Below are 12,509 nucleotides of genomic sequence, written 5' to 3'. Positions count from 1 at the left end.
CGGGCCCATCAATGAGAACGAAAGGGATCGCCTTTTTCGATTATTGATGGATTATCGAGATTGTTTTGCACTCACGATAGATGAACTCGGATGTGCAAAATCGGCGGAAATGGAAATAAGGCTCTCCGAGGATAAACCCTTCACTTATCGGCCGTATCGAATGGCGAGATCGGAGCAGGACACAGTCAAAGATATTGTGCAAGAGCTTTTGGACAATAATATCGTCAGAGAAAGCGAGTCAAATTACTGCTCACCGGTATTATTAGTCAAAAAGAAAAATGGCGAACAAAGATTGTGCATCGATTACCGGAAGTTAAATGCACAAACGGTTAAGGACAACCATCCCCTACCTCGAGTGGACGATCAAATTGATCGGCTGCAGGGTGGCGTGTATTTCACGAGTCTCGATTTGCGGTCGGGTTACCATCAAATCCCGCTAAGTGAAGAGTCGAAGAAGTATACTTCATTTGTTACCCCCTTCGGTCAATATGAGTACAACAGAGTGCCATTCGGACTGACGAATGCGCCGCGAACGTTTCAGCGATTCATGAATAAGATCTTGAAACCAGCGCGAGAAAACGCCGCCGTGTATTTGGATGACGTCCTTTTACACGCAAAAGACGTCAACGAAGCGTTACAAAATCTACAAAAAGTGTTCGAGATTCTCAGAAGCGAAGGATTAACACTTAACTTGAAAAAGTGTTCGTTTCTGATGACCTCCGTGACATTTTTGGGATTTGATATCGAGGACGGAAAAATCAAACCCGGTCAAGATAAAACCAAAGCCATAGAGGCATATACCGCTCCGAAATCAGTACACCAAATTAGACAATTCATCGGGTTGACGGGATATTTCCGTCACTTCGTCAAAGATTACGCGTTGATCGCTAAACCTTTGACAAATCTGACGAAGAAAAGTACTGCCTGGAATTGGGGCGACAAAGAGGAAGAGGCGTTCCGCAAATTACAGGCGGCACTTGTGACGCGCCCGACGTTAGTATTATTTAATGCCGAGCTAGAGACCGGAGTTCACACCGACGCCAGTGCGTTAGGGCTGGCCGGAATTTTATTGCAAAAACAACCCGACGAGCGATTACATCCAGTGGCGTACTACAGCCGGCAAACGACCGATACTGAGCAAAAATATCATTCGTACGAGCTCGAGACACTAGCCGTCGTGGAAAGCTTAAAGAAATTTCGATCTTACCTGCTCGGTATAAAATTTACCGTCGTGACCGACTGTAATGCATTACGAGCGACGAGCGTTAAAAAACAAATAATCCCGCGCATTGCCAGATGGTGGCTCCAACTGCAAGAATTTACATTTGAGGTGAAGTACAGACCCGGAAATCGTATGAAACATGTCGATGCGTTAAGCAGAAATCCGGTGGAATCGGGAGAAATCGGCGAAGTACTTCACATCGAAGAGGCGGATTGGGTCCTATCGGGGCAACTAACCGACGACAAAATAAAGCGCATCCGCCAAATTTTGTCGAAACCCCCGACAAATGACGAAGAACGGAAAATTTATAAAAATTACGCCCTACGCGATGGACGCGTGTATCGCATTACCGTGCGGGGAATCCAATGGGTTGTCCCTAGAGGGATGAGACACCAGGTGGTGCGAGCCGCACACGACGATTTCGGTCATTTTGCGGTGGAAAAGACATTGTCCCGACTGTGCGAGCATTATTGGTTCCCTAGGATGCGTAAGTACGTAGAGCAATACATCGCTTGCTGCATTGCGTGTTTGTACAATAAGCGCGCATCGGGTAGAAAAGAAGGGTTTCTTCATCCCATCAAGAAGACCGCGGAACCGCTGAATGTGTTCCATGTTGATCATTTAGGACCATTCCCCAAAAGTCGTCGAGGTCACACGCACATCATCGCCGGAATCGACGCGTTTACAAAATTCGTTTTTCTCCGTGCAGTCAAGTCGACCAAAGTAAAATACGTAACCGAATATTTCCGTGATATTTTCGCCACGTATGGCAAACCAGAGATTTTAATATCAGATCAAGGAAGCTGTTTTACTTCAAAACGCTTCAAACAATTTTGCCGACAAAATAATATTCGTCACGTGATGAACGCAGTCGCGACGCCAAGGGCGAACGGCCAAGTTGAGCGCCTAAATCGGACGATTTTAGCGGCCCTTTTATCTTCGACACTTGAGGAGGAACGGTGGGACGAGCACATCAGGAATGTGCAGTTTGCAATTAATAACGTTGCAAATAAGTCCACCCGGAAAACACCATCCCAATTGTTACTAGGATATGTACCGCGCAACGGAACTGATGTCGTACTTCGCGATGAAATCACCCAAGTATCTTCCGTTGTAGAGGATTTAGTAGCTACTCGAGAGGAAGCACTCGCAAAGATGTCCCAGGCACAAGATAATCAGAAAAAGAATTTTGACAAGCGACGAAAACGACCACGGCGCTACAAACAGGGTGACCTAGTGTTGGTGGAAAAGAACGTCGCTTCAAACACAGGTACCAGCCGAAAATTAATACCCCCTTACAGCGGCCCGATGGTGGTAAAAACAGTATTACCTAATGATCGCTACGTCGTAACCGACATGAAAGGGTCACACAGAACTTCGAAAAAGACCAATTACGAACGCGTAGTTGCTGTCGATCGGATGCGACCATGGCGCGTGCCAGGAGGAGTGTCAGATGACACCGACAGCGAAAGTGGGGAAGACGAGATTGTCCCATCTGACGAGGACCCGGAAGTGACAGACGAGTAATGTCACCTCGGGACGAGGTGAATTGCAGGATGGCCGAAGTTGTAGGATGAAGTCCGAGCGGTCATAATTTTTTTTTAATTTTATATTTTAATTTAATGGTAATTTGTGGTTTTTTTACTTTTCGTCATAGATTAGCATGTAGATAATTAGGGTAATTAGTCAGTAAAGCTCCGAAAAGACCCCGAGACTTTTATTCCGAGAAACATAAACACTTGAGCCTAATTTATTAGCTAGTCAGGGTGACAAGCAGACCACCCCAAGTCGACCGTGAGAAAGACGCCTTCGAATATGCAATTTTGCATATGAGTTTTTAGTTTTCACCCACACTTTAGAGGGGTAGTGTGAGCTAGAGTCAGTTCCAAGTTAGAGTGACTTAAAGTAATTGCTTAAGTGAATCAAGGTGAGTTATCACTGAGTAATCCCAGTTTGTTGGTGTGTGAGGTTTTTCAATCCAATAAGGTGTAGAGATTTATGATAATTACCATATCAACGGTAGGGTGAGTCGTTCAATCATTATTTTAATTGCTGCGGTGTTGATTTTATAATTGTTGATAACGTTCATCAGAAACCTGCGTGAGTATTGAGTACAATATCAAACTGAAGTTGAATTAATGCGCTATTCATCAGTTGATAGTTTATTTAATTGGTTGATACTAAAGTTGATGATATTTGATAAGAATGATATTGAATTGAGAGTTGACGAACTATGAATAAGATTGAGTTGAGCCCCGACATGTCGAGCTAAACTTTGTTAGTCTGTCTATCCTTAATTAATCCACGGTTAAGCTTGAGGCGGGGCGGCGCTCGAAAATGCCCATTGCACGCCGAGATTAACCCAACAGGGGACGCTGGAGGGTCGCGGCGTCGCGAGGCCTCCAGGTCTGGTTTATGTTTATTTGTGGACGCGGGGGATCACTAGGCAGCCGCGTTCATTGCACCCCCAGGTCTAGGTTGCAGAATAGGTCGTGGGGAGAGCGCTGGAAGGTGATCATTGCACTTGCTCGTTGGTCCGTGAGACGGCTTCGGCTATGAGGTTAAGGGACTTGTTCACCACCTGCACTATGAAGAGGGCTTCCATTGCACGCTCAGGGCTATGTGTGATTAGCAGTTGAGCAGGTTAGCCAAAAAGGTGTTCATTGCACTGCCCGGAACCGCCCCTGAGATACGGCTGCGGCCATGAGGTTTATAGGGACTTGTTCACCACCTGCACTATGAAGAGGGCCTCCATTGCACGCTTAGGGCTATGTTTGATTAGCGGCTGAGCAGGTTGGCCAAAAAGGTGATCATTGCACTGCCCGGAACCGCCCCCTTTTTATGTTGGTCATAGGCGAGTACCATGAACATAATATCCATTGCACGCTTGGTGTTGAATGACCTGCGGGTCTCGAAGTAGACGCTGGACGGATATTACCGGGGTACTCATTGCACAACCTAAGACAAGTGGTGGATGACAAGGCAGCGTTGCCTATTGCACGTCAGAACCGCGAGGTGGTCTCTCGATTGCTGCTGATCCAGAGACAAGCGGGCTGGATGGTATCTATGAGCAAAGGGGTAACCCTTTGCCTGGTTTCCCCTATGCTCCTGGAGTCCTATTGACCAGGACTGCGACTGTTAACCTTTTGAACCCCTTGGACAGAGCTCAACCGATTCTATTCGAATTACATATTTTATTGATGGTAGATTTGCATAATTATTTTGGGTTAACGACTGTTACATTTATTGGTTCACAAATGGCGATTGTGGACGTCTCACTCTGATGGACTGGATTACTCACACCCCCATTTTATTTTTCAGACGTTGTCTTAACTAAAATTGATGACCTGACCCCGACACCTCGGCACCAGCTCTCCTGACAGGATTATTTAAAGTGGTTGAGTACTTTCACAGTTAGTAAAGTAGTGAGTTGCTAAAGTTGCCGCCGGTCCAAAGATTTTCCTGATATTTGATAAGCATATGTTTGCAATTTGCGATAATTACGCTTCTGTACAAAAATCGGTTCATCAAAGGCCATTGTAATGGATTTTGCACGTGTTCAAATTAACTGTTATTTTGCGTTTCAAAAATGGCCCTACATATTTAGTTTTTAATTTTAATTTCCACTGGAATTAAAACGCAACATGTTCAAAATGTAATAGTGACTTACGCTCCCCTGTATTAAACATCTTCATTGGTGTCCGTGTAAGATTAAGGAAATGATGAAGTTATTTTTTAACGATTATGTCAAATTAAGTGCCTTGTCAGGGTTTGAACTAGCCAATCAGAAGCTGATATTAGCAACTATTTTAAAATTCATTCAGAAAATAATCTCAACAAATATACCGCAGTCTTAATAAATTAGCGACTATTTTATTGCCACAATTTTTCTTGGGTACTCCGTAATTATAATAAAACAATAATATTTATCTTTTAATTAGATTTTTGTAAGCGACCGATAACATTAATTGTATAAACCCCAAGTAAACTACGCCAATGCACGTGCTATAACGGACCATTTCATCGATAAATATGAACATCGCGAGAGCGCTACGACGAGTCGGCTGATCGGTTGTGGCCTCATGGCCACCCCATAAAATTTCCTCACACTGGTTATAACCCACATTCTATAATACCAAATTGCTAGTTTTCGGAAAATTACTGTTCACAAACTAAGATATTTAAAAAATGCAAAAAACAAAGTGAGAACAAATTTTATATTCTCAGTTACCATTGTTTTGCTACACAATGTTATTAAAACCATCATTAAAAAAATTACTGGATAAAGCTGTAAAAAATTTAAGAAACCTGTAGACAAAATATACTTAAAAATAATATTTTACACTTAAATGTGTGGCAATCTTCGATAATTTCCTTAAAAAACACCGAGATTGTTTTTTCAATAACTTCAAACAAGGTTTTGAAACGAATTGTTTTTGCGTTGTCATCAAAATTACAAAAATTTGTGATTAAATACCATAATAGAACCAATCATTATGTGCAGTGCGCACGTTTCCTAAAATTCAACTATTGTTAAAATGTGTATAAGGTGAATATACGTTCCAGTATGATTATATTGGTTACCTACTTCCTTCCTAATGACAATTTCCGCACCACAATAAACACACTCTTCAAATTCCATAGAAATGTAAAAAACTACATTTATGTAGATGATTTGTCGAAAATTACAAAAAAATTAATAAATCCTCGTAGAGACTAAATTTATATCAAAGATTATTAATTTTTTGAGTTTTTAAAATACACTACAAACTTACACGTGAATTTTGACATCCAGTTTTATTATTTTAAATTTAAAAGCTCTTAAAAAGTCTGAAGTTCGACAAAAAAAATCCCGAGACATCTCAATTATTAATTATTATTTACAGGAGAACACCTTTTAATGTAGATACTTTTGAAAGTTGTAACACCATAGCCCCTTTGTAATACAAAAAAATCCCTTCAAAATTTTAAATGACATCACCCCCTGTAAATAAAAACTGACCTGTTTCAAGACTATCTAATTTTTGTTTATTTTATGTGATAGGCAGAATGGCTCGTTTTAAAAAAAATGTCTGTATAATAAAACAAATTAAAGTATTTAATAACAAACGCTGATTTCTGTATGATTATTAGTTCTTGAGATAACTGAGATAACAATTTACTCAAAACAGCTTTAGGCATTTTTTTTTCAAGGTGGACACACCCCCTAAAGAAAGGCAGCATGTAATTAGTTTATATTTTATCGGAAACACAAGTGGATTATTTTCAGTGGACCACAAAACACTATACTGATTCATGAATGGTCATAAATTGCTGTTTTTCAGAAACAGTTTTTCTATTATTTCTATTATTCTATCAAAAGACGGAATGAATATGATTCTTATCTAGCTCAATCGTTAACTAACTAAAAAAGTTGCAAAACAGAAAACAATTAATTCCACGCAAATAATTTAATTCACAATTAAGTTAATAAGTGACAGTAAAAAATAAACAAGTAGTAGTAATTGGTAAGTATCAGTGTAATTAACAATGTTAAGTAAAACAGAAAAGTACAAAGTTTGTATTTTTATGTTTTGTGCGTCTTTGATGATCTGAAAGCTCGTCCCGCACCATAAAACAAAAATAAATTATTATTATACGTACTTCGGGAATTCTCCTTTGAAAATTTTTGAACGGGTATAAGAAAATTCAGAAAAATAGAAATCTTGTAATCTTTTGTTGTTGTTGAGACACAGAATTTTATAGGGCGTCAAAATATATTTTTTTTAAACCTTTCATAAAATTTCATACTTATTAGCTCTTTCAAAACTATAAAAACGCCAATGTCGCATTTTCTTTCAAAAATTTGCTGTTATAAATTATTCATGCACTTCAAAAAAATAATAGCTAATGTAATCTATACTTTTAATGATAGATCAAATCTATCAGAAATCGTATGTGATTTTATTGTATAGAAGAACGATTTGACCAATTTTTAAAATGATTACTGATCTTTGGTCCATAGGTGTATTTTGAGCTAGTGAATCAAAGTGCCTAATTACATTTTTGAGAAAATGTGTCGTTGATTTTTAATTTCTGTTTTGATATTGGGGCAGCTTTTTTCCCATGAATTTTGGTAAAATTGTAAATCACTTCCACAAAAGGTCTCCATCAGGGTGGTGGTTTTCAAAAATTTATTGCATTTGTCGTAAAATTGGCACGAGATCATTGTTGGGTCTGAAGGTTGAGGCAGCTGGTAAGAATTTTTCAGACCCGGATTACCATTTACTTTATCTATTTACTGTAAATGGAATGTTAATCTTTAAATCCTACGGCAAGGGTTCATGCGAATTGTAAACGAAGAATTCGTTTGTGCTTAGACCAAAATAGTCATCAATTTGAACATCTGATGTAATTTTTTAATAAAAACATTTTTAACACGTTAGTGCTTATTCCTGTCCTGACTTTAAAACCGCCCGATGGGACCGTGCCGCTGGTTGTAAAATTTCTGGAGTCATTACTGTTATTGGGGTAGGTAGTGGAATCCTTTTGTGGCGGAGATTTATTACTACTCAATCTTGTCCCTCCTAAATTATACTGAAATTTCCCATGAACAATATCAAAATGGCTTTTAATCCAATTCTAACGATTTTTTTCAAGTCAAATTTTTGCAGAATAATTTTATTTTGTATTTCCGATCCATTGATGTAAAAAACAGCTAATGTGATTTTTTGGTCAAATGTTTTTTTTTCTTTTTTATTAGACAAACGAATTAATAGAAAAAAATATTTTTTCCTAGCGAGATTGGATATCAGTGCAGTGGAATATATTTTGATTGGTCTAATCGCGTTGTTAACGTTTAACAACGAATTAAAATTTGATGCAACTTTCTATAAACCGGCCCTAAAAGTGCATTGACAAATGTCAACTTAATCGCGATTAAAATTTAACTGCAATTAAAATGTTTTGTAAACCGTCTCTTAAGGTTCAAAATCTTGCAATTTAAGTGATGCGATAATTTTGATGTTCAGTGTATTTTATATGTATGTTCGTGGTGGTTGCAAATAAACAAACATAGAACAAAAAAAATTGGCGTGGAAATTTACGCCCTCGTGTTCCACCTAACCTCGAGACCTGAGCTCACAGTTATAACTTATAACACCCTAGAACATCACCTAAAAACCTTTACTTACCTTATTCAAACTGCAAATAAGTTTTTTGGCTGTTTTGCAATCGGCCGGATTTTGCAAAAAATGAAACCTCTTCTGTACAAGTCCACTCAAGTCATTCGCTTCTTTTTCCCTCCATGTCGCATAACCATCGACTTCAGCCAACTGATCAATATCATGCAACAAAGACCTTTTATGTTCAACACCCAAACTCAGTAAATATTTAACAGAATCGACTATTTCCGGAGCCGATTCATGAGCTTTTTTTTCAAGATCCAACAAACCTGAATGAATAAAATACCAAAATTCTTTGGTATTGCTATAAATTCGGCGTCTTAAAAGCTCATACTCTGAGTTGGGCTCTTCTTTCGCACTCACATAACCTACTTGATTTTTGCTAAATGTGTGTTCGGCCTTTGTTAAACGGTATTGAAAGTTTTCGATCGCTTCCTTCTGGTCTCCACGCAACGAACTGAAAAACAAAAATTTTAAAAAAATTTTTTGCAAAAAAAATATATAATTAATCAGCACTTAAAGTTGTGTTTTTTTTGTGGTCGGATGACTATAAAATAAATAAAAAAAAAGAAAACGGAAAGCTATTTTACATCTTGGTAATAATTTATTAATTACATATTATTTTTTACAAGTTAAATTCTATTATGTTTACAATTTAGGTGAGGAACTTCTCGTAATGTTAGTTATAATTAATGTTAGGACTAGGCACACTTCTTATGAGAATTTAAGGACCACTCAAATTGAGTAATTTTTATATCAATCGATGCGTCACAAAAAACTGAACAAATCATATCATTGCTATCATTGATATAATTTGAGTGGTCCTTAAATTCCCATAAGAAGTGTGCCTAGTCCAACCAAATGGGTGTAAAAAGTAACTGAAGTAATGAGTTTGTGTATTAATTTTTATGGTAATTTATCATAGAGGTGAAGAATTTCTAATTATGATCTAAATGTTTTAATTCTGTGTTATAGTACATTTTCGACTATATTTAACTTTGTTATTTTAAATTGGAACTACATTTTACAAACATGTGCCACATGATCAACTTTTACTAAAAATTGTTGTTTAAAAAAAATAATCAAATATGAAAAAATTAGAAAAAGCTACTTGTAGATGGTGTCAAATAAGACAATGCCGTAATTGTTATGTCAAAAAGCAGCAAATAAAAGAAAATATTACCAATATTTTTCAAATATGGAGGGTGTATCAGAAATGCGTGTGTTAATTTTGGCAGGTAATGGAGCTCAACATATAAAACATTTTTTTATTTATAATTTTTCAATAAAATTTTCGACAATTTATTTGAAATTTGGTAAAGATAACTCATTGAATGAAACCTGTACCCGCCTATGGGTACAAAAATAAAAGTACTATTTTCGTTGTGATAGAAACGGAAAATTTGAACAATTTAAAATAACAATGAAAATTGTTGCTACGAATACAAACTAATTATTAAACACTGACCAGCTCGTTTACACAAAAGAAAGGAGGAAAACAGTGAAAATAATAAATAAGAATTTTGCAAAATGTTATATACTTAGAAGAGTTGTTGTACTTGATAAGTTTTATTACATAGTAAAATTATCACACCTATTTCTGATACACCCGGTATAATCGCCCAGTTACTGATTTTTTTCGAAAAATGACCATTAACAGAGAAATAAATTTTTGCAACACTTTTGATTCAACCTGTAAATTAAGCAATGATCAACAAAATAAATCAAGAAAAGAATGAATGGAAAGCAATTTAAAATCTTGGTAAGAATTAGTTAATACATATTAGATTTGCAGTAAATTGAAATTAATTTCTATTATGTTGACAACTTTGGTGAGAAAATTCATTTTATTTTTTACTTTACCTATTTATTGTTACTTTTACAATAATCAAATGGGTGTAAAAAAGCAACTTTAGTACCTAATAAGTGTATAATATTAATAATTTTCTCTAATGGTGAAACAAAAGCAAAAAACAAAATTACACGTGCGCACAGCTTGTGCTCTAGATTGGTAACGGTTTGCATAACATTTTGTTTAAACCTATCTGTAAAGTACTACTTGACGAATAAGTTCTGAAAAATTGCTTATTAATCAATATTTAACGCAAAAAAATGGTTTACAAATTTTCAGAGCACAATAAACCATTACTTACTCGACATTAATGTCTTTAAAAATTTCCTGTAGTTCATTATTTTGTTTCCGGAGGGCTTCCAAATCCGTCAACGCTCTTTTTAAGCGCTCCAAAGTTTTGGTCTCTCCTGAGGGTATGTGAGGTCCTAGCATAGGCAGTGCCGTGAAAACAAGTATAACCAGCCAAATAAAAAGAAAAACAACTAGCATTCGATGCCATCCGACGACATTTATTCTTCTTAATATCGTATCCATCGCTTATTTGTAGGTTAAGTTACACTTTTCCATATCTGAATTGTATTCAATTAAACCTTGCACAGATTCGTCTCACGATATCCATTATTTGTTTATTTATGTAAACTATTGGAAAAACGTACGTAACAACACCACGACAGAAATACGTGTCAATTTGTTTTAACAACAATAAAACACTCAACAATCTGACAGCAGTTGTTTTCTAAGTACAAATTATCTAAAAGACAAATGATCTACGAATTTAAAGTCAAAACTAAACCTACTCACAAAACAATCGGAAATGAAATTAACTAGTCGCCCCCTGGTGATGATTTTTGAGCTATGTCCAAAACAGTAACAATTCCACATTTAATTGGCATTTAATGAATTGTTTAACAATTTTGCGTTTATAGTGTTAATTGCTTACATTAGAGAGAATCACTTTAAAAGTACGTGGTGGTCAATACTAGCTTAGACTTTGGGTCTGCGGTTTTTCGTGGTATAAAGTGTTTATTCTTGGTATTTGAAAGTGGATAAAAAGTGAAAAAGATTTAAATTTTCATTACAAAGTGTTATCAAACAGTTGTCTAATTAAAGACTATAAGTAATGGATCACAGCGAACACAAAGTTGGGCTCAAGAAACCAATAAATTAGTAAAGTGTCTGAATTTCAGGCTAGAATTTTTCCACTGATAAAATCATGAAATACTTCAATAAATCAACAAAACTACAATTAAGATTAACAACTGCCAATACACTTAAACGTAAATTATGCCAAATGTAGTCTTTGTAATAATTTTCCAATAAAGAAAGTCATTCATTATTCGTGTTTTCCTCGTCATCTCCAATTTGTCAACATTCGTTTCTTCCACCAAAGATACAATAGTCATTCCGCATTGGCAATGTAATAATTGTAAAGCCTCAAAATTCGTACAACGCTCAAAATATCCGAATAAACATTTTCCCGCCATTTACTGTTTTCGACCTAGCTCGGTGGCGCCCCCAACGATAACTTTACTTCCGAAATAAACATTTGTATTCCGTCAGTATATCAGTTCATACCACAATTTTGCAACATCGCATTTGCATTTTTTAGAAGAAAATGGAGCACAAATTGAGAGTTTCTGGTGGGTTTTCTAAGTTCAAAACGTGTCGTTGGAATTTATATAGTTTAACACAGAATTCTCCTCTTACACAGAAACTCTCAATTTGTGTTTTATTTGTCACTCCAAAAATTCAATTGCGATGTTGTAATTCTACTATGAACTGAAATATTAACAGTAACAATTATAAAATAAATTATAAACAAAAAATTATAATTATAAATTATAAAAGTATATTTAAAAACAAGTTTTATAAGACCAGTCTTAAAGTACGAACTCAGTTTCAAAAACTCGTTAGCCATGAGTTTTTTGAAAGAATGAGTGCTTTAAGATCTTATCAAACGGGTTTTTATACTACTTTTTGTAATTTGAATTCTTTTTGCCGTTTTTGTTAAAGTTTTTAAAGTGAAAAATTGACTTAAAACTTTTATTTCATCCAAATTTTGTGAAAAAAGAAGAATATGGATGATAATGGAAGTAATCTTGCACGAACGCCTCCAGAAATTTCTGAAATTAGCAAAAATACGAAAAAGAATTCTGTTTTAAACTATTAAATCCCAGCGACACGTTTTGAGCTAAGAAAACCCACCAAACGTTTAACTTGTGGTCCATTTCACTCCAAAAAATTCAAATGCGATGTTGCAAAATTCTACTAT

At 36.1% G+C, this 12,509-nt stretch overlaps 1 protein-coding gene across 1 annotated transcript in view; it reads right to left on the bottom strand.

The window, feature by feature from the left end:
- FucT6 (alpha1,6-fucosyltransferase) overlaps positions 1–10,986 on the bottom strand; it is a 33,469-nt gene extending 22,483 nt beyond the window's left edge. The window contains exons 1-2 of the mRNA XM_964018.5: positions 10,539–10,986; positions 8,395–8,842 (exon numbers count right to left, since the gene is read on the bottom strand). Coding sequence (XP_969111.2) covers positions 8,395–8,842; positions 10,539–10,771 — 681 coding nt within the window. The 5' untranslated portion in view covers positions 10,772–10,986. The remainder of the gene's footprint in view (positions 1–8,394; positions 8,843–10,538) is intronic.
- Between the last annotated feature and the right edge of the window lie 1,523 nt (positions 10,987–12,509).

Source organism: Tribolium castaneum, chromosome 9 (genome assembly GCF_031307605.1).
Source record: "Tribolium castaneum strain GA2 chromosome 9, icTriCast1.1, whole genome shotgun sequence".
NCBI lineage: Eukaryota > Metazoa > Arthropoda > Insecta > Coleoptera > Tenebrionidae > Tribolium > Tribolium castaneum.
This window is presented reverse-complemented; position numbering and strand designations above follow the sequence as displayed.